We start from the raw sequence: 25,212 nt of genomic DNA, 5'->3' as shown, positions 1-25,212 counted from the left end.
TCCAGACCCAGGTCCCTCCCTGGTTCTCTTTGGCTGCTAATCTACCCCCAGTAGCCACCTCTCTGCCCCTGTCCCTGGCCAGGTCACACAAGCAGCAACACCACGTACTCCAGGTCCAGGTTCCCAGAGAAGTCAAATTTGCCTCTTTCTGGCTCATGCAGGTTCCACGGAACATAGCTGCAACAGAAATGATAATTACAGGCTAGAGCGCGTCATTCATTCCACTTCACCTCCCACATTACCTTCTTTAGCCCAAAAATCCAATATGATGGCTAAAGATATGTTTCTTCATGATTTTAGGACTGGAACCAAGAACTAAGTGAACTGATCTCTGGACCAGAATCGAGGGCAAGCCCTCTTCCCTCTGCATCAACAAGATTTGGATGAAGCATAAGACAGGCTGAGTAAAAGGTCAGGTGCTCTGACCCCAGTTAGCTTACCATGCCCAGGCCCCACTGGAGAAGAAAATGTAACTTTATCAGAAAAACAGCTACAAGGAGTAAGAGGAAAGCTCGGTGATCATCCTATATTTACTGAAGCCCCAGAATTCCAAAACATGCAACAGAATGAAGCTTCCAACTCTAAAGACAGGACAAGGGACGGAGCAGGCTCATGGACAGGCTCAACTCGAGAGGCGGAAGGGACAACCCATGGATGACACAGCGATGACAGCTGCTCTTCTCCCGACCCCACCCCATCGCTGGCTTTAGCAGAGCCTCTGTCCACTACAAAGAATGTTCCCAGGTGAAGGAGGAGAGACTGCCTGGCTTCCAACTCAGACACACGAGTTCTGCCTTTCAGCAAGTTATCATTGGTGCTGCTTCTGCGGGTCAGAGTGCTGAGCCCGCAGTGCCCTCACAGCCTTCAGGAGTCCTTTCTGGGAAGTTGTCAAGGCTCAGCACGTTTCTGTAAGTCTTCAAGGAACTGTCTTCAAAATCAGTTCATAAACCACCCATGAAAAGCCATCTCCTTGATTTGTAATCACATATTTTTGCCTAAACATGAAATAGTCCAGCCTGATCAACCCCTTCACTTCATAGACTTAGAGTCAAGTATCGGTTGGCAATTTGGGGGGAACCCATGAAAAGATCCAGGTTATTCACAACTGAGCACATTTTATAAATGATTTGCAAATTCAGCATTTTATTGCGTGCCTACCATGTGCCAGTCATCACAAGAGGCTGGGATGGCACCACAGCATTCTAAGAGCACTGCCCAAGAGGAGTGCTGAAAACTGGGGCCAGAGAGCCTCTCGGCAGCTCTTTTCGAGAAGGCTGCGTTCACTGGCTGTGTAAACTGGAAGCGGGAAGACCGCTTGTTACACAAAAAGATTCGCTAGCACTGAATCACCGCCTCAATCTGCACTCACCTCCTTCACTAGACTCTCTTGTGCGACATTGCCACTTCACTTCCTCTAGACCCTACATCCATTTCATGTCCCTTCACGCCCGTGAGTCAGGAGCTCTGTGGTGGGGAGGAGGAGGGAGACCCTGGCTCTCTCGCCCCGGGCAGAGCACCTGGGCTGGTTCCTCTCATATTTTTTCGCATGCAGACACCAGGCGCCCTACTTAGGAACCAGGCTCCGTGGGGACAGGGGCAGCACCTACGTGGTGAGGGTGTTCAAGCCACAGGCCTTCATCTTCAGCAGGCGGTCCCTCCAGTACTCCCTGGGCACACGGAAATAGTGGATGGAGCCCCCGAAGATCCAGAAGGTGGAATCCTCCAGCATGAAGTTCCAGCCCTTGGCCTGCAGCCCCAGCTGTCGATGGCGGAGCCACAGAGGGACCAGGGTACTCCAGTCCAACCTGGAAAGACACAGGCATTCTGGAGCCTAGAGGCTCCGGGCCGCGGGGCCCAGGGTGCAGAGAGATCGGCTTCCTCGCCCCTTCGCGGGTCCTCGGCATTTCTTGCTAAAGAGGGCCTGCGTGCAGGTGGCTGGGAAAGCTCCCCTCCGCCTCCGCCAAACCTTGGAAGGGGTCTGTCTCCAGCACGGGGCCCCGCGGCAGGGGAAGGGCAAGCCGAGGCTGCAGCCAGGAGCAAGACACACACAGCACTCGGCACGAAGGCTCGCGGGCTAAGGACAGAGGACACGGCAGAGGCTGCTGCTGGGGCCGGGGCGGGGCGGGCGCTGCACGGGCTTCACCACGGCCGGCTCTGCGGCCACCGGCTAAACGCGACAGCGGCAGCGACTTCACGCAGTACCTCCGAGCCCCGGCACGGTCGCAGCCGCCCGACTCGAGGAGCAGAGACCTGGAAAGAGGGTCTGCGTTAGCGGCGTCCATCCATCCGCCCGATTCCGGGTCTTAATTATTTTCTGAAGATCGCGCCCCCGCCAAGAGGTGACCCAGCTAGAGCAGAGTCCCCCACGGGAAGGCTGTCGAAGGCTTCGGTGCGTGAGAAAGCTCCGCTCGGCATCTCTCGGGGTCGGCCCCACGGAGCCCCTGGGCTGGGTCCCAGCGACTCGGTGCTGCTGGGTGTGGGTCTCCCTCCCACCCTGTCTCCCGAGAGCCGTGGGAGAAGCTGGGGAGACCCACAGTTCAAGTCAAGAGGTTCATGAAAGTTGCAGGCATGAAACAAGAGCGTGGCGGAGTCTGGGGCAGGAGCCGGTGCTGGCTGTGCCTTGGTCCTCACCGGCGCTGGCTCCTGCCCTGACACCAGCAGGCGGTGGCCAGCCGGGCCCCACTGCACGAGACGCCCCCTCAGCTGAGTGTCACTGAGGCACGGAGCAAGGGAGAGAGGGCCCAGATGGCCAGAGACGGGGAGGGGGCAGGGTGCCCACAGGACAGAAAACAGCTCGGACATCGCCAGCCTCTTGGGAATTTTGTCTGGGGCCACTCTCAGGCAAAGAAATTTGCTTTTTTACCTACTCCTTCCTACTTCTCACAGCCCCAGGGCCTTAGAACTCACACTGAAGCTCCAGGACTACAGTTCTGCTGTGTTACAGATGAAAGGGTCATCTCATCTTGGGCAACGTGGGAATCTCTTCACCACATTTTCCCTTCTCTAAAGAGAAAACTTCCAGGTTCTGGTAAATGGCTTGCAAATGACATTTTAGGACACAGTTCTTCCAAAAGACTGTATGAGAGAGTGACAACAAAAACGCTAGCCGGAATAGGAAGATCCGGATGTGAACCCGGCCCCCAGCTTGGTAGAACTGTCGCCTTGAGTTAGTGACACCAGTTCTGTGGGCAGGGGCTTCTTCCTCTATAAAACGGGGCTAATGCCTGTCCCAACTGCTCGGAAAGGCTGCTGTGAGGGTCCCAGAGAAATGCAACACTCTCTGCTGTGAGTCTTATCTCTGTCTGAAATCAATTTATTGTAGCATGTGTTTGCATATTAGAGAGCTATGGGAACCTGTTCACCACACTTTTTTCTCCAAAGAGAAAGCTTTAGCGAGAATAGCCACAGGTGGGTTTTATGTCCCTAATGTGGAATAACCCCAACTTCTCCATTCTCCCCATGGTGGTATATAGTTTATGTGCTAGACTTTGTGCCAAGCCATCTTATGACAATTTCTAAAATTTGACAATGAAAGATTCTGTACCCTGAGATCCTATTAGACCAACACAGCCTGTAGGCCAGAGGTGGGCCAACTTGGGCCTCAGGTCAAATCCAGCCTGCCGTCTGTCTTTGTGGAGCCTGCAAGCTGAGGATAGCTTTCACCTTTTTAAATGGTTGAAAAAAAAATCAAAAGCATAATATTTTGGGACCCATAAAAAATTATATGAACTTCAGTGTTCATAAATCGTTGTATTGGCACACAGCCACACCATCTACCGACGGCTGCTTTTTCAGTTGAGTACTTGCAATAGAGACTGCGTGGCCTGCAAAGCTGAAAATATGTGTGATCCGCCCTCTCTCAGAAACTCTGCTGGCCCACATCCTTGCAGATGAAGCCCTGGACTGCTAAGACAAGGCCTCGGCCCCTCTGGGCCACCGTCCGGGCCTTCCTTCGGTGCCGCCTGCTCTGCTCACCAGGCACTTTGCTTTGGCTACAGGCTCACAACTGCTCAGGCCACACCTGCTCCAAAGCACACACCCTGCCACCTGCTCAGCCCTCCCTGCCTCAGGTACTCACCAGACTCACCTGCCCTCGGCAACACAGGTTCTCCCCCTGGTTCCCTCAGAGGCACATGCAGGGCTCACCCCAGGCCAGAATGAGGAAGAACTGGATGGACAGATTATTTTCTTAAAAACAGGGGCATTGTGACAATCTGGTGGTGAAAATACACACACACACATGCACATGCACACACACAAAAATATCACTGTTTTTAAAGACAGTGACAATACAACTTAGCAATCACTCCACCAGGAACCAAACCTTACTCTCCAGCCAGACTTCAAAAGCACAATCTCCAATTCTTATTAAAGCACACGTTACTTATCCTAACGTCTATTTATGGGTGCGAGAGCCTCCACTCCCCACCCTGCTAAATGCAGAGGTGTAGGCAGGGTTGGAGAAGCCTCTCTGACCGACATTCCAACACAGTTCCTGCTAGTAGCCAACACCTTTAACCTCTCCCCTTGATTAGTTGATGATTAAGGATCAGGAAACCTCCCTCTAGGCTGACTTCTCCAGGTGTGGTCTGCAGACAACCACACTTCTGAACTCCCTCAGGGTCACAGCCGCCTGGAAAGTGCAGACACCTGGAAAGAGGCATCCCAATTCAACAACTCAAAGTGCAGACACCTGGAAAGAGGCATCACAATTCAACAACTTCTACCCACCAACCAGATTTCCAGGTCTTCATCCACAGCTTGTCAGAAATGCATAAACCTGAAGCCTTCCTTGAGACCTACTGAATCAAAATCTGCATTCTAACCAATCCCAAGGTTACAGCTTGAGAAGCCCAATCTGCGTCTTCTCCTTGGACACTAAGTAGACTCCCTCCCTGGACAGAGCTTGTCTTTGCTAGTGTCTTTATAACACACCATTTTCTATATTTTTAGAATAAAACATCTTCTCAGTGCATATCAAGAGGAATGAGATAAACAACAAGAACAAAAAACAATCTAGCTGTTATCCAATTCCAAATTCTGGAGAATTCAACTGTTTCTCCATGGGAATTTTCTGGTAGGTTACTAGAGAAGTTGTCAACACATTATTAAAAGGGATGAATTCACCAAGAAAATGAGGATGATAAGTGTTGGGTTCCCCCAAGGAATTAAATGAGATCATGCGAGTTAGAGCGTCATAAACAATGAAGCATCATGTAAATGGTTATTAACACTAATAATGATCATTAATACTAATAATCATAAGATGGAGAATAACCCCATGATTTCCTGAGTAACTCGGTAATAATAAAATAAAGGAAATACTGTGGTTAGAGTTGCTTGGTTTAAAGGTCAGCAAGACTTTACTCCTAAATTAGGCTTGATACCAAGCAGCTAACCAAATCCTGAGGAAGCCCAGTGTGTTTCTGTCACTTTTCTTGGGGAGCAGTTCATCCATGATGGATCTTTATTTGATGAAACCAGGAACACCTGCCTTCTTTTGAACTGGAGCTTATGTTAACATCTTCTCCTAGAATTTCTGTTGTCTGTGTATCTTGGTTTCATTTATCCACAGTGATTTTTCCGCCTTAGAAGAGTCTGGACAGCAGACCCTGGCAACCGGCCTGAATTCAGTGCTCAGTGCCCCGGTCTGCTCTGCTCAGAGTCAGGCTCTGCTCCTCCACCTGGACGGAGAGGGTGGCCGTGGTCATGGTCCAAGGCGAGGTTCCTGGAGGAAGGCAGGCACATCAGGACTTGTGAAGGGGCCTCCCACAACCTAACAAGACCTCTACAGGCCATCCTCACCAATTCCCTTTTGGCACGTGGAAAAGGGGCACGCACTATTCGTGCTGAAGGCTGTGCAAGCTGCAGACACAAACATTGGTTGCAATGGAAACCTGAAGCAGAGGACATAGGTACCAAGTTCTGCTGTGCCCCGTGGTGAGGAAGCAGGGGGAGGTAGAGCCCTCTGGAGTAATTTCTCGTCGACTGGTGAGGTGGGTCCTGAGGATGAAGGGTACAGGGCAGGCCCCAGCAGGCAGGAGATTCCGGGTGTAGCAAAAAGTGCTCGCGGACGTGAGTGGATGGAAGAGGGCAGATGAGCAGGTGGCAAGGTCACCACCTGTTTCTTGGAATGGGACTGGCTGTCAAGTTTCAGAGGGGATCTTGCAGGGTGGCTGGGTGGGAGGTGAGCCAGATACTGTCACCACCAGAAACGAGCTCCTTGAGTGAGGTGTGCCAGGCTTGAAATGCATCCTGCCATGCCAGCGGGCATCCCTGCATCCCTGCAAACACTCATCAGGAACCGGGGTCATGGTAGGGCTGGGAGGCCTCACTGGGGTCACAGTCATCTCTTTCTGGTCTGCCATGCAGAGTATGACCACACACAGATGGGCCAGGATCCATGCAACTGGGCACAGTAGAGACAGCGCCGTGAACATCCGGAGTACAATGACCGCCGGCAGAGACCAGGCAGCACTCACGCGGTCCGAGGCTGGCCACCGGCATACGCAAGCTAGTATCTGAGTCAGAAACTGCAATCATTGTCCTTCAATTCCCAGAACATAAGTCCTTGCCGGCCCCAAAGGGTGGTTATTTTGACACTATAACATAACGTGTTCACATACTTGTTCATCTGAGATGACAGCTTACAAATTCAATTTTTAGGTGCACTGTGGCCCTATTAGGGCCTCCCTAAACAGAGGTTCAACTGAATCCAAATTCAGGGCATCCTATGAAGATCCTGACCAAGGAAACACTCACCTCCACCCTCCTCCAAGTGGCCATGCCAGAGACCACCATCTGACGGTGTGTTCAGCTGCCCACAAAGACATCAAACACATGGGAATTCCTCACTTGGATCTGTCTTCAGTGCAGACTTCTATTCATCACTCTCAAGATTCTGGTTCAGTTCTAGGCTCCCGTGAGGCTCAAATTCCTTGGACATCCTGCTGCCCTAAACTGTCTGTTTGGGGATATTGTGGTCCCAGCAGCCTTCAGCCATGTTCTCTCCACCCTTGGCAAAAGAATTTGAGGGCCTGAAGAAGGAACTATTCACTCTTTGGCCCAGATAGTGCCCTTAACACCTCTACTCCAAAATATTGCCTCCTGGACCAATCCCCGGGCTCCAAGAACTTCAGCCTCAGGGAAATGGAAGTCGGTCCCTGTTTCTGGCCCAGCTTTCTATATGTGCTCCTTGGTCTGGGCCCAAGGTGTTGGACTCCTGTTTGCCGGGAGAGGCATTAAATACGCCCGAGGGCTTGGGCCTGCCACTCCCAAGGCAAGTATATGCATTTTGCAGAGATGTGACGGCCCCAGCAAGAGGCCCACAGCACTCCTGCAATCCTAGCTTCTCTGCTTTTTCCTCTGAAAAGGCTCCCAGGTAGGCCAGGAACCCTCACATCCAGGCTCTGACCCAGAAGCAACATTGGTGGTTCAGAGAGCAGTATTTCCTAAAGACTGTAGGAAGCGAGCACATGAAGAAGAGTTTACTAGACCAAAACCTTGAGATCCAATAGTACTTTTTCTTTTTTTTTTTTTTGAGACGGAGTCTCGCTCTGTCGCCCAGGCTGGAGTGCAGTGGCGCGATCTCGGCTCACTGCAAGCTCCGCCTCCCGGGTTCACGCCATTCTCCTGCCTCAGCCTCTCCGAGTAGCTGGGACTACAAGCGCCCGCCACCACGCCCGGCTAATTTTTTTGTGTGTATTTTTAGTAGAGACGGGGTTTCACCGTGGTCTCGATCTCCTGACCTCATGATCCGCCTGCCTCGGCCTCCCAAAGTGCTGGGATTACAAGCGTGAGCCACCGCGCCCGGCCTGAGATCCAATAGTAAAGTAACAAAAACCCCTCACTCTAATCAACCACATAACAACAACAACAACAACAAAAAGTGTTCTAACGTTATGTGACTCTGTACTTTTGCAGTAGTTTGGAACCGTGGACAGCATCATAAAGAGGAAAAGGACTGTGTCTCACCCAGAGAGAAGTGAAAGCTCTGTTAGATAACGCAAGGCCTCTACTCTTGACAACAAGCCCCTGATCTTCGAGATGCTTGTAGACTCTAAATGAAATGATCTCACAAATACGGAAAAACATAACTGTGTTAAATTTTTTTTTAATCCACCACATAGGACTTATCTACGAAGATATACCAGAGATGCACCGACTCGGCCCTGTCGAGTTAGGCTCAGAATCTCCTTTGCACTGATCCAACAGAAATGAAATGCACTGTTTTGGAAATGCCTATCAAGATTTAAAATGAATCTGTCCTACGGTCAGCAGTTCTACTTATAGAAACACATCCAACAGGTATCTGCAGCAACTTTGATTACAGTAGCTAAAAGATTGCAAACAATCGATGTCCATCAATAGAAGACTGTTTAAATAAATTATGTGTCTAATGGACACGTGGGATAATATGTGCAGCTCTCTTCTTGTATATGCATAGAATATCTCTGAAAGAAGCCATTATCAGTAATAACGGCTGATATGAAGAGGGGATAGGGAAGGGTGCCTAGCCTAGGGGCCAGGAGTGGCAGTTTCTTTTCACTGTACTCCCCTTCACACTCTGAATACTTACCGTGTTCATAAATTACCTACTCACAAAATAACTTCTTAAGGGAAAAAAATACAATCTGTGCTTGAAAGGAACAAGCCCACTAACTGTTTTGCTGAGTGTCAAAGAACAGAAGCTGTATCAACACGGAGTCTCTAACAGGCAGACACCAGTCAAGAAACATCTACCTCATTAGCAGGAGCCTCTAAAAACACCTGCTGCCTTTCTATCCCAGGAGACATCCACACCATGAGAACTCTTTTTCAATACGGTCTTTAATACCCAGGGCAATAGATTAAGCAAAAGCTAAAACTGCGTGGAGAGGAAGCAGCAAATATCCCAACATTGACACCAAAAAACCCTGCCCCTGCTGTGTGATAGTGGTGAGGGAGGGAGGGAGGACGTGCCTAGTCCCCAGAGTCCTTTTCAGGTCCAAATGTTCTCAATCTTTCTCCGCAAGCTGCAGCATCTCCTGAATTCTTCCCAGAAGGGCGTCTGACATGACCTCGTGGAACTCTGCATCACGTCATCAAGGACTACATGCTTTTATTTCACTTGCCACTTCCTTACCTTAAGGTGGGAAGAACCCTTTGGTCAACTTTCTGCTATTTCTGCAGCCAAGGCTCTTTGTCCCCAGTCTTCTTGGTAGCCCAGTCCCTCCCTTGAATCGCACCTATACCGATACTATGGCTGCTCCAAGACAACTCTGGTCTCCTTCTGCTGCTGGCTAGCACGGTCCTGTAAGAATCCCAGAGCCAACTCGATCTTCCTAGCACAGGGTGGCTCAGACATCCCTCACCACCTGTATCCAACAGTTGATCACCTGCTGAAAGAGACACTTCCCCGATGCTGAAAACTTTACTACTACAAGATGAAACGAACACTGTTGAAAGAGTTTGAACATTCCATGAAATATGACTCAGGCCCTAAGCAGAGAAGAGTCTAGAATAGGCAAGGCCCATAAAATCAATTACCTCCCAGAAGCTCAAGGAGAGGCATGATTTGGCCACATACCCTTGGAAGACAGCACTGGCCATGATTCACATCAAAACAAAGGCAACCTGCATTGCTAAGTTAGTCACCTTGCTCAGGAGAAGGAGTTTGATACATCTCCTCCTTTTCCTTTCTATAGGAAGAATTTGGGGTCTGGAGTAAAGAAAACAGCAGGGCAGGGCAGTGTGTGAGACGGACCTCAGAGAAGAAATGAACTTACCTCTTAGAAGCATGATGCTGGCTGCCCCCCTGAACGCTTTCCCCTCTCCCAACTTTCCCAGCTAAAATTTCAGGTATGAGAGATGCAGCGTTGACTGTATTTTTGCTCGGTGATTCATTTATATAAAGGAAAAAATCATGAATGAGAACCATGCCTTTAGATAATATCAAGCAGGCATTCTTGTGTTCATGGAGTGGGAATAGGAAAGAGAATGAAAGGCAACTGGCTCAAAGGCACGGTTCACACTGATACATGCATCGCAGACCTCAAAATAATACGCTGAGTGAAAGAAGCCAGACCAAAAAAGAGAACATGCTTTAAGATTACAATTCTATAAAACACTAGAAAATGCAAACCAATATATCGTGTTGGAAAGCAACAGATCAGTGGTTGCTTGGGGCTGGGGAGCAGGGAGGAGTAGGAGGGAGGGATGACAGAGAGGTACATGGAAACTTTGGGGGCTGATGGCTGTTTTCACAATCTTAACTGTGGTGATAGATTCACAGCTGGATTTAGGTATATGTCAAAGCGTATCAAATTGTACGTGTTAACTATGCGCAGTTTGTTGCATAACAATTAAACTCCAATAAAGGTAATTTTTAAGAAAGACCACTGTTTAAGCTTAAAAAAAATAAAAATAAAAATAAAAATTCTAAGACTGAAATCCCCCGCAAAAGTCAACCTTGTCATCCTAGTTTTTTGATATGATGTAACCCACCAGCTATGACTGACCATGAACCAGCCAAGGAAAAGTTGATGAAAAAAAAAGAAAAGCTACAGCCAAACATCCCCCAGCCCATGCCAGCCACTGTCCAAATACCTGCCTTCTGCTACAGGAAAGGGGCTGCTCCTGACAGCTCGGCTCCACAAAGAGTGAACTTGATGGCCAGTTTCCACGTGACCTATATTCCACCTGCCACCTCAACACTCCCCAGTAACAGCTGGGAGAGGCCCCACCTCCCACTCAGTTAATGACCCAGTCAAAGCGGGGGCAAGACAGGAAGAGGGAAAGACAAAGAGGATGTTCTCCTCCTGCCTCCAGAGATATTACAGCAACTCATAATCATTGGTGTCCAGCCCAAGTCAGACAGGAGGAACTGGCAGAAGGTACCCATGAGGGTGAAAAAATCAAAAAGACGCCAAAAAGACACGTATTCCGCAGGATCCGAAGAGACGGTCCTGGACTTGGTTCAGAGCTCCTTGAGCTTCTGTCCTACCTGCTAGAAGGATGGAGAGGCAAGAAAAACATCTTTCCCAGGCATGTCAAACTGTTTTCACAGGCTTTGGTCGCAGCTGTTTATTCTCTGTTGCCATTCCACACCGCTCCAATGGCCCAAGACTGACTCCCAGTGTGGCCACCCCACCTAGGTGGGGACACGGTTACCTCTCACCTCAAGGAAGCTCAGGCTTCTTCCCAGCTAGGTCAGCTCCCTGACACCTCACCTCTGTCCCACCAAACAATAGCAAACCCTCAGCCTCCTTCGCATACCTTTTCCTGGGGACTTTTTGGGTGTGCCACTCGGCCCATCTCAAGCCCACAGTGCTGCCCCAAATAGTGACCTGCCTGGGTCCCCTGCACGGACTCCTGTATCCCTGATCAACAACAGGCCTGCAGCCGCTAGCCTTTCTCTTGGCAGCTTGGGCGCCTTGCTACCCTGCTGTGTGCAGGAGGATCTGCTGCCGCTGCCCTGAGTAATTCTTCTGAGGTTTGCATAAGCCTTGCACAGGGAGGAAAGCTGAGCATCCCACAGGAGCCAGGGCCAATCTTCAGAGAGGAATGGCTGAGAGATCTTAGGCAGGGCAGAAAACATCTTGGGAACAACTGGAGAAATTAAATGCCTGAAGTTTTCTGGGCCCCAGAATGAGAAGAAAATCCGTCCTGCTCCCAAACAATATTATGACGTCCCCACTATCTCAGAAACAAGAATCAAGTCTTGACAAGATGTAAACATAGAGTTTGTCAATGTGTTCTTGTGCCCACAAAAGACTTCCAGATATTTATCTCCATCAAAAACTTCCCTATCTCCCAGGGGAAGTTCAGAGAAACTAAGAAGGGGGATAAAAAAGAAGCGAATGACAAAGCTGAGCGGTGTAGGGCCTGCCCCCAGTTCCAACCGTTCAGTTCATTCGATACTGCCGGTCGGCTTCCCACTGGAGGTTTTGAATATGGAAAGTGCTGACCTGAAAGATAGGGTCAGGGCTGTCGAATCCTTAAAACAGGGACAGTTTAGAAAAATGCTGAGCTAGGGCACCAAAAAAACTTTTTCACAGGCTGTGGGTAAATCACAGTATCACTGAAGCCACTCATTTGCCATAAACAACATTTTGTAAAAGGGGGAGAGGAAAGGGTGAGCTGGTAACAGGTGAATGGTGGGAAAGTGGAGAGAGACGACCTATCCGTCCTAGAACTGTGCAACTAAATCATGGCCCGGGATCTTGGAGGCCCACGGACATTGTTCTTATGACCTTGCCAGGCGAGCTGGCTAGACCATAGCTGCCAGGCTGAAGCGCCGGCCTCTGCGGAATAAGGCGCCTCCCAGAGGCTTGGGAGGAAAAGGGGGGCCTGGGGGGAGAGCAGAGGGAGCTCTCCGCGGAGCAGTGGGGACGGGGCCGCGATGGGGTGCGTCTGAGAGGGCTCTGACGCCTGGAGGGCAGCGGGCGTCCACGAGGGGCAGAGCCCGGCATCACAGGCGCGGCGGGGTGGGCGGCTCGGGGCACAGACGCCGGGTCCCGAGGGCACGCCAGGTGTCGCCCAGAGGCCTGGATCGCCAGGCAGGAGTAGAGCGCCTGGAGCCGCAGGGGAACTCGGGGGTATTGGGGAGCTCCCAGAAAGAAGCAGCTGGGGCTGCTCCCCCCGGGAACTCGGGATTCGCGGGTCGCGGGAGGAGAGAACCCGAGGTGCGGAGGGCTGGGGAATGTGGGGTCCGGCAGGTGCTGCGCGAAGCTCTCTCTCACCTGCGGAGCACCAGGAAGCCCAAGACGACCAGCAGCAGGAGTCCCAGCGTGCGGCCCGGCCTCCGCCGGAGGCTCCACGTGGTCATCGCGTGTTCTCTCAGCGCGGGGACCCGGGTTCCCACTCCAGTCTCCGCACTCAGCCGCGCGCGGGAGCCTCGGCGCGGGGGGCGGAGCCGCGCGCTGGTCGCCTGGGCAACCGGCCCGCCGGCGCTCATTGGCTGGGGCTCGCGGCTCCGCGCCCTCAGCCCTAGGCCTCGCGCAAGCAGGGGCGGGGCTGGCCGGGGCCGGGGCGGGGCCTCTGCCGGGGGCGGGGCGGGGCTGGTGGGCGGGGACAAGGTCTCGGTAGGGGAGGGGTCTGGCCGGGGCGGGTCCCCAGTGTGGTGGAGCGGTGCAGAGTTCGCCGTCTTTCTGCTCGCGAGGCGCAGGCGGGTGCGGGAATGCTGCGTACCTGTCAAACGCCGAGGTAAAGTCGCCCCTCGCAGCGCTGTATCAGGAAGAACGTACAAAAGGCGTCTGCAAAGCAGGGGCAACCAACAGAATCGTTTAAAACAATTCAGATTCTGAAGCAAACAACTTTTTCAATAATCATCCTGTGAAAAGCCAGGATTTTGAAGAATTGTATCTGGACACATTTCAGTGTGGTTCATGTCTGAGTACGAGGGGCCCAAATATTTTCTGTCTTTGGTTTCCGCGAGTCTCCCTCTGGCCTTGACTCCAAGGGCTTCCAATTTTTTATTTTAAAAAGGTCCATATAAAACCCTCACATTTTAGGAAAGGAAGAATATCATTCTTATTCTGAAACAGAATGTATGTCCCAAAGAACACGATGTAGTATTTCGGTGCAACTTACGCTGCAGGAATCACAAACCCAACTCCTCCCGGGAACAAAATTCAGATTTTACTGAAAGAAACTCGAGGAAGGGCAATGTTTTCCAGAGCATCCGGGTTTGTCGAATGTCTCCCTTGCCGCATGCTTTGAATTCATTTCCTAAACGGGGGCATAGTTTTGAACTTGTAAAGCCGACAGGAACCAAATGAAATTGCAGATCTTGGAACAAAGACACAGACTTGGGTATGAAGTGTCCTTTGTCTAGCATTAAGCACATATTTAGTCAAGGAGCAAAAGTTAAATCAAAGAGAGGGAAAAAGAAACGAACAAAGAAGAGGAAAAAAAAACCCTGGCAGAACTGGGGAGGATAAGCTGGGCTTGGTGCAATCCGGGTCTGACTTCAGCACCGCAAACATTCCCAGAGGCGCGCAGAGGGAGGCGCGCTCCCGTGGACGCGCTCCAAGCACGCTCCTTTTCTCCATTTGGTAAGGCTATGATTGCTTGATGGCTATGAAGTCTGTGATGAAAACATGTTGGTTTAATTGGAATACCAGCTAGCCCCTAAGCGTGTGGAGAAATTGTCGAAGGCTAGCCCCTTTGCCTGCAGGGGACCATCCGAAAGACATGCACCCTACATTCATCCTCTCACTTCTGGTCATGTTGAGCAGTAGCAGAATCTATCAAACATAAGGGAATTCCCAAATGGTTTAAGCAATACCAGCATCTCCATTTTTCTTCAAATGTTAGCAAAAACATGGGTTGTAAAAACCACGAACTCCTTGGCCCACCCTTGTATCCTTCGTTTTTATTTGTGTGAGAAAAATATACATAACTGAGTGTTTTTTTCCCCTTAACCTTGTGGGAAGTTGAGAACTAGAGACACACACTGGTGGCAGTCTAGGAACAATTTTACTTCATCTGGGTTTAATGATCCCACAGAATGCTACGAAGTTAGCACTAACCCCAGATGTGCCTTGCTGATAGGCTGAGACTTTTTTTTTTTTTTTTTTTGAGACAGAGTCTCACTCTGTTACCCAGGCTGGAGTGCAGTGGTGCAATCTCAGCTCACTGAAACCTCTGCCTCCCAGGACTCAAGCCATTCTCCTGCCTCAGTATCCCGAGTAGCTGGGACTACAGGCACCCACCACCATGCCCGGCTAATTTTTGTATTTTTAGTAGAGACAGGGTTTCACCATGTTGGCCAAGCTGGTCTCAAACTCCTGACCTCAAGTAATCCGCCAGCCTCGGCCTCCTAAAGTGCTGGGATTACAGGCGTCAGCCACTATTTCTGGCCTGAGACTTTTTTTAAAACATTAGCAAGATACTCCTTCAGTGTCTCCTTTCCAGAATGTTCAGTCATCTTAACCCAAAGCAGACAGTGAAAATACTCAAATCCCTGGGAACAAAAGCTACAGTTACAATGAACTGGCATAAGAGTGGTGTAACAAAGTGGTCTGGCAAGGTGCTTGGCTTGGTAATGAATCCCTGGTACACAGGAATCATCCTCTTCCCAGGCCTTCTTTCTAGTGTCCAGGGTTTAGAAAATATAAGAAATGCTTTTTAAAAAAATTAAATCTTGTTGGTGTGCCATGTCCATTGCTCTGAGTCAGAGCTCCAACAGACCCAGAAGGCACAGTTGCTTCCTTGAAAATTCCTGTATCACAGATAGTCAGTGGGAAACAGAAACACATACAAAATGCACACACAGGAGAATAAAAGCCAGGCTCGCTCAGAATCAGTACAGTGAAGTCACGTGGGAAAAAGCGATCATATCAAACTAGTCTCATTTGCTGTTTCACTTTTTATTTTTAATCAGTAACAGGTTTACAGATCAGTTATTCATTCACGTAACTCATTTTTGAGGGCACTCTGCTAACGCTTTAAATACAGTATATCTGAATTTTAGGAAAACATTGGCAAAATTTCTTTTAGTCATGAGAATAAGATGAAAAATGTGGCTTCTATGATAGTACAGCCACTTGGGCCCCTGGATCAAGATATAGCCCTCTCCTCCTCACCTCCTCCTTATGGACAGACACCTCTGTCCAGCAACCCCCATCCACCCTCCTCTCAGGAGGAGCAAAGTCCAGTTATGATGTCAAGTTGCCAGGGGTCTTGAACAAAGAAATTAAGAGCAAAGGGGAATTCCTGGGAATAAATGAGGGCCATTTCAATCCTAGCCAAAACAAAATAGAAAGTCCTGGAATGGATATTTGGCCTAGGAAAAAGAAAAGAGAAGTCAGATTTAAGTTAAAGGAAGTAGACAAAGCTTTTCAGCCCCAGAGATATGTGAGTGGGAGTGGAAGGGGCCTGTGCACATCCGATAGGGATGCACAGAACTTGATCTTTAGCCTTAGGAGGCCTAAACTATCATTTTTCAGGCTCAGCCTTTGAAGGCCTAATAGCCAAAGATCTAATTCTGCAACATTGCATTTATTAAAAAGTAAATGACAAATTGTAATGACCATAAACAACATGCTGAACACTGTTTCACATGCTTGGGATGTATCAGTGGACAAAACAAAGATCTCTTCTCTTTGAAATTTCTGTTCCAGCTAGGGAAGAAAGACAACAAAAATTAACAGAATGAATAAGTAAACTGTAGAGTATATTCAAAGGCAATAAACTCCATTGCAAAAATTTAAAAAGTAATAAGGGGGCCAGGCCCAGTGATTCACGCCTGTAATCCTAGCACTTTGAGAGGCCGAGACAGGCAGATCACTTGAGGTCAGGAGTTCAAGACCAGCCTGGCCAACATGGTGAAACCCCGTCTCTACTAAAAATACAAAAATTAGCCAGAAATTGCTTGAACCCTGAAAATGGAAGTTGCAGTGAGCCAAGATCATTCCACTGCACTCCAGCCTGGGCAACAGAGTGAGACTCCATCTCAAAAGAAAAAAGAAAGTAATAAGGGAAGGAGGCCTGGGAATGCAGTGGGGAGGGGCCTGCAGAGAGGAGATCTCCCTGGAAAGACATCAGCTGAACAAAGAGCGGAACACGGTGGGAGTTCTCCACGCAAGCGAACAAGATAGAACCTGGAGGAAGCACTGTCCAAGCAGAGAGAACAGCTCGTACCAAGGCCCTCAGGAAGGAGCATGAACCGGTGTCCCTGGTGTCCAAGGAAAGGCTAGGAGGACAGCGTGGGAGGTGATGGCAAGAAGGCAGGAGATGAGGACAGAGAGATACAGGGGCCTGATCATGCAGGGCCTTTAAGAGCAAGGCTTTGACTCTGAATGAAATGGGAGCCACTGCATGGTTTGAACGTTTGAACATCACGGTGATGATAACTTAGAAGGATCACTGGTGCCATGCAGTAATCCATATGGGAGACAATGCTGGCTCAAGGGACAGTGGTGGAGGTAGTGAGAAGTGTTGAATTTCTGGAAGTATTCGGGAAGCAGACACGAGAGGGTTGGCTGCAATTCGTGGATTGTTTGTAGGGGGAGAGAAATAAAGGGGGTTTAAGAATGTCCCCCACAGGCTGGGCCTGAGAAACAAGAAGTGCTGGTCGCTGTGACCTGAGATGGGAAAGGTCATGGGGCAAGTTTCTGGGGGACATCAGTAGCTCAGCTTGGACCTGCTGCATTGCAGTGGAGTGGAGACACCCCGCAGGCTGCTGAGTATCAATCCTGATGGTCCAGAAAGAGGTTTGGGATGGAGATACAAATTTAGGAGTTGACAGAGAGTTGGTATTTAAAGGCAAGAACCTGCAGCAATTAACAAAGTGCAGACCGAGAAAGGGGATGAGGATAAGCTCTGGAACACCGAACACTGAGTCAAGACGAGGAACCACGCCACCAACAGGTGAGGTTAAAGCAACACTGAGGATCGACCCCCGGATTTAGTATGTGGTAAAAGTTGGTGACTGGACACAGGCAGCTTGAGTGGAGTTGGGAGTCATGGGATTTGGGAAGCCAACTGGAATGGGATCGGGAAGGGAGGGTGAAGAGAAATCTAAGACCGTTAATGTAGACGACTCATTCCAGAACACAGGCTAGAAAGGGGACACATAGGCTGGGTGCGGTAGTTTACACCTTCAATCCCAGCAATTTAGGAGACCGAGGCGGGTGGATCACCTGAGGTCAGGAGTTCAAGACCAGCCTGGCCAACATGGTGAAACCCCATCTCTACTAAAAATACAAAAATTAGCTAGGCGTGGTGGCAGGTGCCTGTAATCCCAGCTACTTGGGAGGCTGAGGCAGGAGAATCACTTGAACCAGGAAGGCAGAGGTTGCAGTGAGCAGAGATCACACTACTGCACTATAGCCTGGGCAACAAGAGCAAAACTTCATCTCAAAAATAAATAAATAAGAAAGGGAATACATAAATGGGATGGTAACTGGGGCAGAAGAGGGAACTGAATCAAGAGCCGGGTTCTATTTTCATTTCTACTACAGCATGCTTGTATGCTGATAGTGATCTTGATCAGCAGACAAAACTGGTGAGGCAGGACAGACCGTAGAGAATTTCTGTTGTGAAACCCTTGAGGAGGTAAAGTGTAGGGACAAGGTGACCAAGTGAAGGGATTAGCTTTAGTTTGGAGCATATGAGATAGTTTAAGGCCTCACTGCATTCTTGACAACAGAGTGATCACTGAGGTTAATTTCAAATCCACATCGTAACCCTGCCAGATGTGAGAGTGAGGCGTGTCATTGGAATTTGTTGTTAATAGCAGAACACAGTTACCCCTCTCTGTCTGTGGGTTCTGCATCTGTGGATTCAACCAACCATGGATTAAAAATATTTTTTTGTAAAAAATTCACATCTAGAGTGGAGGGAGTGGGGATAGTTAATGGGTACAAAAATATATTTAGTTAGAATGAATAAGATCTAGTATCTAATAGCACAACAGGGTAACTACAATCAGCAATAACTTATTGTACATTTAAAAATAACTGCGGGAGGCCAGGCGTGGTGGCTCACACCTCTAATCCCAGCACTTTGGGAGGCCAAGGCAGGTGGATCACAAGGTCAGGAGTTCAAGACCAGTCTGACCAACATGGTGAAACCCCATCTCTACTAAAAATACAAAAATTAGCCGGGCATGGTGCAGCGTGGCTGTAATCCCAGCTACTCAGGAGGCTGAGGCAGGAGAATTGCTTGAACCTGGGAGGTTGCAGTGAGCCAAGATCAGGCCACTGCACTCCAGCCTGGGCGACAGAGAGAGAGAGAGAGTCCGTTTACCTGGGAGTATAATTGGATGGTTTGTAACACAAAGAAAGGATAAATGTTTGAGGCGATAGATGCCCCATTTACCTTGATGTGATTATTACACATTGCACGCCTGTATCAAAATACCTCATGCACTCCATAAATATATACACCTACCGTGTACCCACACATTTTTAAATTAAAACAAAACTACAAAGAAAACACATCTGTACTGAACATGTACGAACTTTTTTCCTGTCATTATTCCCTGAATACAGTATAACACTGTTTACATAGCATTTACATTGTATTAGGTATTATAAATAATCTCAAGATGATTGAAAGGATACAAGTGAATGTGCATAGATTATATGCAAATACTGCCTCATTTCATATCAGGGACTTGAGCATCTGCGGATTTTGGTATCCATAGTAGATGGTGGAACCGGTCCCCCACGGATACTGAAGGATGACTGTATTCACTTTGAAATGCGAGTATGCATTTGAGATGTAACATAAAGTGAAACATTAAAATTTTATACTTAGGTTAAAAAGTGAAATAAAGCAATTATTATTATAAAAACTGTTGATTTAATGTCCAAAAACAATTATTAAGAACTTTTGGCCGGGCGCGGTGGCTCACGCTTGTAATCCCAGCACTTTGGGAGGCCGAGGCGGGCGGATCACGAGGTCAGGAGATCGAGACCACGGTGAAACCCCGTCTCTACTAAAAATACAAAAAATTAGCCGGGCGTGGTGGCGGGCACCTGTAGTCCCAGCTACTCAGGAGGCTGAGGCAGGAGAATGGCATAAACCCGGGAGGCGGAGCTTGCAGTGAGCCGAGATTGCGCCACTGCACTCCAGCCTGGGCGACAGAGCGAGACTCACGTCTCAGAAAAAAATATATATATGTTTTTAAAATATAAAATATGTAGTACAAAATATATAAATATTTTATATGCTATGAATTATAAATTTAAATGTATTATATTAACATAATAAAGATTATGCTATATCACAATTTTTATCATTTTAGAATTGCTTGATGAGTACCATTTATAACACTAAACAAGATGCATGCTTTTTTATAAAAATGTGGTTTATACCAAATTTATTGTTCTTATTTAATATCATTCAGGCCATGAATCTTTGAAGAAAAAGTCTTCTTTGGGGATTCTTGCCACCTCAAATTTCATGAGAAAGCAAATCTCCAAAATTATGTGCAGCTACATCTATGATAAATCATTTTCAATTCAGACAGAACAAAGAACAGACAAGGTACAAAGAAAAAATGATAGTGGTAGGCAAAAATTAGGCACAACTTCAAAAGACAGATTTATAATAATACTTTTAAAAGATAATTTCTTATAGCTTTGAGTCTGCAGAAACTAAATAAAAAGCTCCTCAGAATAATTGCTATATGCTGGTATTTTCAGTAGTTTTTTGGCTGCCAAAGAATTGTTTAAATCTGCCCAAGTTATAACTTCAAGGTACAAAGCCCCTTCTACAAAACATGCTACTAAAATATGTTTTTCTGAATTATATTTTACTGTGTATCAATCAGTGATACCATTAAAATATCCATGTCTTGTATATCAGATATTTGGGCACGCAGAAACAAATAGAAGTTGCCTTGAAGTTTGGTATGGTAGATTAAGTTTGGTATGGTAGATTAACGAAAACTTTAACAATTCTTCTCCTCTATTCTTTGCCATGATTTCTGAGTATAGCACAGCAACCTGAGAAATAGTTATGAAATGAAAAATTAGGATATAAAGTAGCCATGCAATTGTCATTGGCAAAGAAAGGACAGACATGGCTAAGACCATAAGTGGCTTAGGAATTACAGATGTATAATTGCTTCATTCATGACTTTTAGCTCTGTATTTAGAAAGAAATTTCAGCACAGTATAAGGTAGGGCCTCTTCAACCAAAAACAAAGTACACGACATACAAAAGATTTTGAAACTCTCTTGTCTCTTTACTTTATGCAAGACGTTCAGAAAGGTTGAATAGCAACTAATACATGCTTTTTAAAAAGCTTCAGCAAAAAAGAAAAAAAAAGGGCTTAATATTATACTTTGCAGAGAGTAACAGCAACACAGGCCTTACAAGCAACTAATGATTTATTTGCTGGAATGTGCTGAAGAAGCAAACCCATTGATATGGCCAGAGAGGAGAAGTTATTCTTCCATGACACCTGATGAAAAACACTACCACCTTTCTGTGGAAATGAAAGCTGAAATGCACATACAATTTAAGAGATTACTTTTTTTTTTTTACACGGGGTCTTGCTCTATCACCCAGGCTGGAGTGCAGTGGTGCAATCTCAGCTCACTGCAAGCTCCGCCTCCCGGGTTCAAGCGATTCTCCTGCCTCAGCCTCCCAAGTAGCGGGATTACACGCACCCACCACCATGCCAGACTAGTGTGTGTGTGTGTGTGTGTGTTTAGCAGAGACGGGGTTTCACCATGTTGGCCAGGCTGGTCACAAACTCCTGACCTTAGATGATGCACTCACTTTGGCCTTTCAAAGTGCTGGGATTACAGGCCTGAGCCACCACGCCCAGCCAATTTTCGTTATCTTAAAGTCCAATTGCATGACTACATTGCTACATGTTTGGATTCAGTGTTTAAGAGGACAAGTTTTTAGGGAAATGCAAATCAAAACCACAGTGAGATAACATTTCATACTCACTAGGATGGCTGTAATCAAAGAGAGAGCTTAAAAACACGTGTTGGTGAGGATGTGACGAACTTAGAAACCTAATACCTTCTTGGCGGGAATGTAAAGTGCTGCAGCCACTTTGGAAACAGTTTAATGGTTTATCAAAAAGTTAAACACAGAATTACCATATCACCCAGCAATTCCTCTTCCAGGTATATAACCAGGAGAATGGAAAACGTACGACCACACAAAAACTTGTGCATGAATATTCATAGTAGCATTATTCATAATACCCAAAAAGTGGAAACAACTCAAATAATCATCCACTGATGAATGGATAAACAAAATGCTATGTGTCCATACAATGGAACATTATTCAACCATGAAAAAGGGCAGAATATACATGCTACAGCATCCATGAAGCTTGAAAACATTAAGCTACACGAAAGAAGCCAGACACAAACGGTCACATATTCGATTCCACTTTCATAAAATGTTCAGAATAGGCAAATCCATAGAGACAGAAAGTAAATTCATAGTTGCCAGGGGCTGGGCGGAAAGGGGATCAGGAGCAACTGCTGACAGGTTAAGGGCTGCTATCTGGAGTGATGAAAATGTCCTAGATCAGATGGTGATGATGGTGGTACAATCTCGTGAATATGTCCTACTAAAAACTACTGAACTGTAGACTTTAAAAGAGTTTACAAATCATTTATGAAAAATTTTATGGCATATGAATCATATCTCAAGTTTTTAAGTAGAACAAATGTTTCTCAAGTACAAGGTACTTTTTCTATTTCTACATATAGATCTGGAAATGTTTGCTTTACATATTATGAAGCTACCTTTTTAGACAAAAACAAGTCAAAATTATTATATCTTCCTCAGGAATTGAATTTCCATTACTATGAGTAACCCTCTGTACCTAGTACCACCTTCTGTCTTTAAGTCTACTTGCCTGATGTTAATACGGTTACTACAGTTCCTTCAGTTATAATTTGCATAGCATATTTTTTATCCTTGGACTTTCAATCATTGCATCTTTATGTTAAAGGTGTATCTCTTCTAAAACTCAAATATTTATAGTTTTCTTTAAATAATGTCTGACAACTTTTACCTTTTAATTAGAGTTAACTCATTTATAAAATTTACTATGGTTGCTGATATATCTGTATTTATTCTACTGTCTTAATATGTGTTTCTACTTGTACTTTATTATTATACTTTAAGTTCTAGGGTACATGTGCACAACGTGCAAGTTTGTTACATATTATACATGTGCCATGTTGGTGTGCTTCACCCAGTAACTCATCATTTACATTAGGTATATCTCCTAATGCTATCCCTCCTCCCTCCCCCCACCCCACGACAGGCCCCAGTGTGTGATGTTCCCCTTCCTGTGTCCAAGTGTTCTCATTGTTCAATTCCCACCTGTGAGTGAGAACATGTGGTGTTTGGTTTTTTTGTCCTTGCGACAGTTTGCTGAGAATGATGGTTTCCAGCTTCATCATGTCCTACAAAGGACACGAACTCATCCTTTCTTACAGCTGCATAGTATTCCATGGTGTATGTGTGCCACATTTTCTGAATCCAGTCTATCACTGATGGACATTTGGATTGGTTCCAAGTCTTTGCTATTGTGAATAGTGCCGTAATAAACATACGTGTGCATATGTCTTTATAGCAGCATGATTTATACTTGTATTTATTTTTCTACTTCTTTATCTTCTACTATCTTTTGTCTTTTATTGGTTAGAGGATTTTTTTTCTCACTCTATCTTCCTAATTTTTTTAGAAAGTTAAAAGCTCTATTTTTTTTTTTTTTTTTTTTTTTTGAGACAGAGTCTCGCTCTGTCGCCCAGGCTGGAGTGCAGTGGCGCGATCTCGGCTCACTGCAAGCTCCGCCTCCCGGGTTCGCGCCATTCTCCTGTCTCAGCCTCTCCGAGTAGCTGGGACTACAGGCGCCCGCCACCATGCCCAGCTAATTTTTTGTATTTTTAGTAGAGACGGGGTTTCACCGTGGTCTCGATCTCCTGACCTTGTGATCCGCCCGCCTCGGCCTCCCAAAGTGCTGGGATTACAAGCGTGAGCCACCGTGCCCGGCCTGTATATTCTTTAAACAGTAAGCTAAGTTTATTAACTATGAATATTCAACAAAGTCTAAAGTTAATATCTGAGAATTACAGAAATCTTAGATCACTTTTTTGCCATCAAATCCCTTTCACTTTACACAGTGTTTTTTCCCGGTATTAGAGTTTTATGCTGATGCTACCTCAAGTTAGACATTGGCACTATTTGTATGGAGTTAACGTTTGTTCATATTCACTCTCACGTATGTCAGCATCCTTCTTGGACTCCACATTCTCTCTTAAAAGTCAGACTTTCCATCTGCTTGTGGCATATCTTTTAGAAATTTCTTCTCAACTGGGGTTCCCTGACAGTATGAAGATGTAATGCCCCAAGACATCCACAGTATGTAACGAGTTAACGTCTCTAATCTGCATCCAGATGATACAATGAGAAACTAATCACTGAAGACACTTTCTGCAGTGTTTAATTCTCTTATGGGACATTGAGAAAGGCTGCTACAGAACAGCATTTAGTGGGGATCTTTTGATGATAACTCTCTTGGTTTTTGTCAGAAAGTTCTATATTTTGTTTTTTTGTTGTTGTTTTTCTTGAAAAATAGTTTTGCTGGGTAAAGAATTCTAAGTTGTGAGCTCTTTTTCTCTAAGTGCGCTGAAAGCATTATATCTTCTGAATAGCATTTTTGCATTCATATTTGGAAAAGACTGGCATACGTGTGGAACTAAGGTAGTAGCAAAAGAGGAGGTGCCAATCAGAGAGACATGATTTCAAATACCTCTTTGAACCTTGGTTTCCCATCTGTAAAATGGATATGTTGCATGGTTGTTGTTAAGTTTAGATGCTGCAGATGTTACATCTGAAATATAATATGTACTCATGATCATCATGATTATTAGTTCTGCTACCCTCCTTTACACTACATTTTCTATAGAGTTCATGGGTTTGAGGCTAGATCCCCCAGAGAATAAACTTTTATGTAGAATTGTGGAGGTATCTGACAGAAGTTTCCTCCATTGAAACAGTCATTCAGACTAGTGGGAGAGAAGATAATCTGACATCTTTATCTTCATTCCAATCCAAACAGAGGGTTCTCTTCCCTCTGGACACAAGATTACTTACTAAATTACTTGAAAGCCCTAGGCACTATATTTAACAGGGTGATAAGATTTGCTTATAATGCATTGGTTTGAATTTAGGCCAAGTGCTGTGTTTTGTCTATAAGAAAGGGCTTGGTTCCCAATGGTGCCATTTTTTTCAAATGGCACCACTGGCTTTTCAGAGTGGTTGGAATATTCATGCGTGTGTGGCTAATCTCACTAATACCTACCCACTATCAGTAGTAGCCTTGACTATAACCAGACAGGGAGTAAGAAGACACAGAGAATCCTGTGCTGAGCTTTGTTGTCACAAGTGTCTGAAGCAAATGACCAAATTGCTGTCCCTTCTCTGATTAGATGTGACACGCAGGGTCACCTTGTAGACATATAGTTGAAGGGAAATGAAAGACATTGTTCTTTGCCCTCTGCTTTCCCCTACTCCTACATACACACACGCACACACACACACACACACACACACACACACACACACACACACACAGAGAGAGAGAGAGAGAGAGAGAGAAAGAGGAGGGAGACTGTGAATTTGCCCATTAGTACATGCAATACTCTCTCTGGCATGAGGAAATCAGTATCCTTACTCTTCCCCAGGCTACAGACCTTTCCCTTCCCTTCAATTGAGTATGGAAGGCAGAAA

General features: G+C 46.6%; 1 protein-coding gene across 4 annotated transcripts in view; it reads right to left on the bottom strand.

The window, feature by feature from the left end:
• GLB1L2 (galactosidase beta 1 like 2) overlaps window positions 1-12,884 on the bottom strand; it is a 44,098-nt gene extending 31,214 nt beyond the window's left edge. For 2 of the 4 annotated variants that reach the window (XM_032167951.2, XM_032167952.2), the window contains exons 1-3: window positions 12,723-12,884; window positions 1,608-1,805; window positions 109-177 (exon numbers count right to left, since the gene is read on the bottom strand). In XM_032167951.2, the coding sequence (XP_032023842.1) occupies window positions 109-177; window positions 1,608-1,805; window positions 12,723-12,808 (353 nt within the window). In that variant the 5' untranslated portion in view covers window positions 12,809-12,884. Of the gene's footprint in view, window positions 1-108; window positions 178-1,607; window positions 1,816-1,966; window positions 2,114-12,722 lie in introns of those variants that run through there. The other 2 variants (XM_058446654.1, XM_058446652.1) reach the window with 2 other exon arrangements.
• Window positions 12,885-25,212: the final 12,328 nt, after the last annotated feature.

The sequence above is a fragment of the Hylobates moloch genome, unplaced genomic scaffold (genome assembly GCF_009828535.3).
Source record: "Hylobates moloch isolate HMO894 unplaced genomic scaffold, HMol_V3 SCAFFOLD_11, whole genome shotgun sequence".
Taxonomy (NCBI): Eukaryota; Metazoa; Chordata; class Mammalia; order Primates; family Hylobatidae; genus Hylobates; species Hylobates moloch.
Note: the sequence above shows the minus strand (reverse complement) of the source record. Positions and strands in the feature narration are given on the sequence as shown.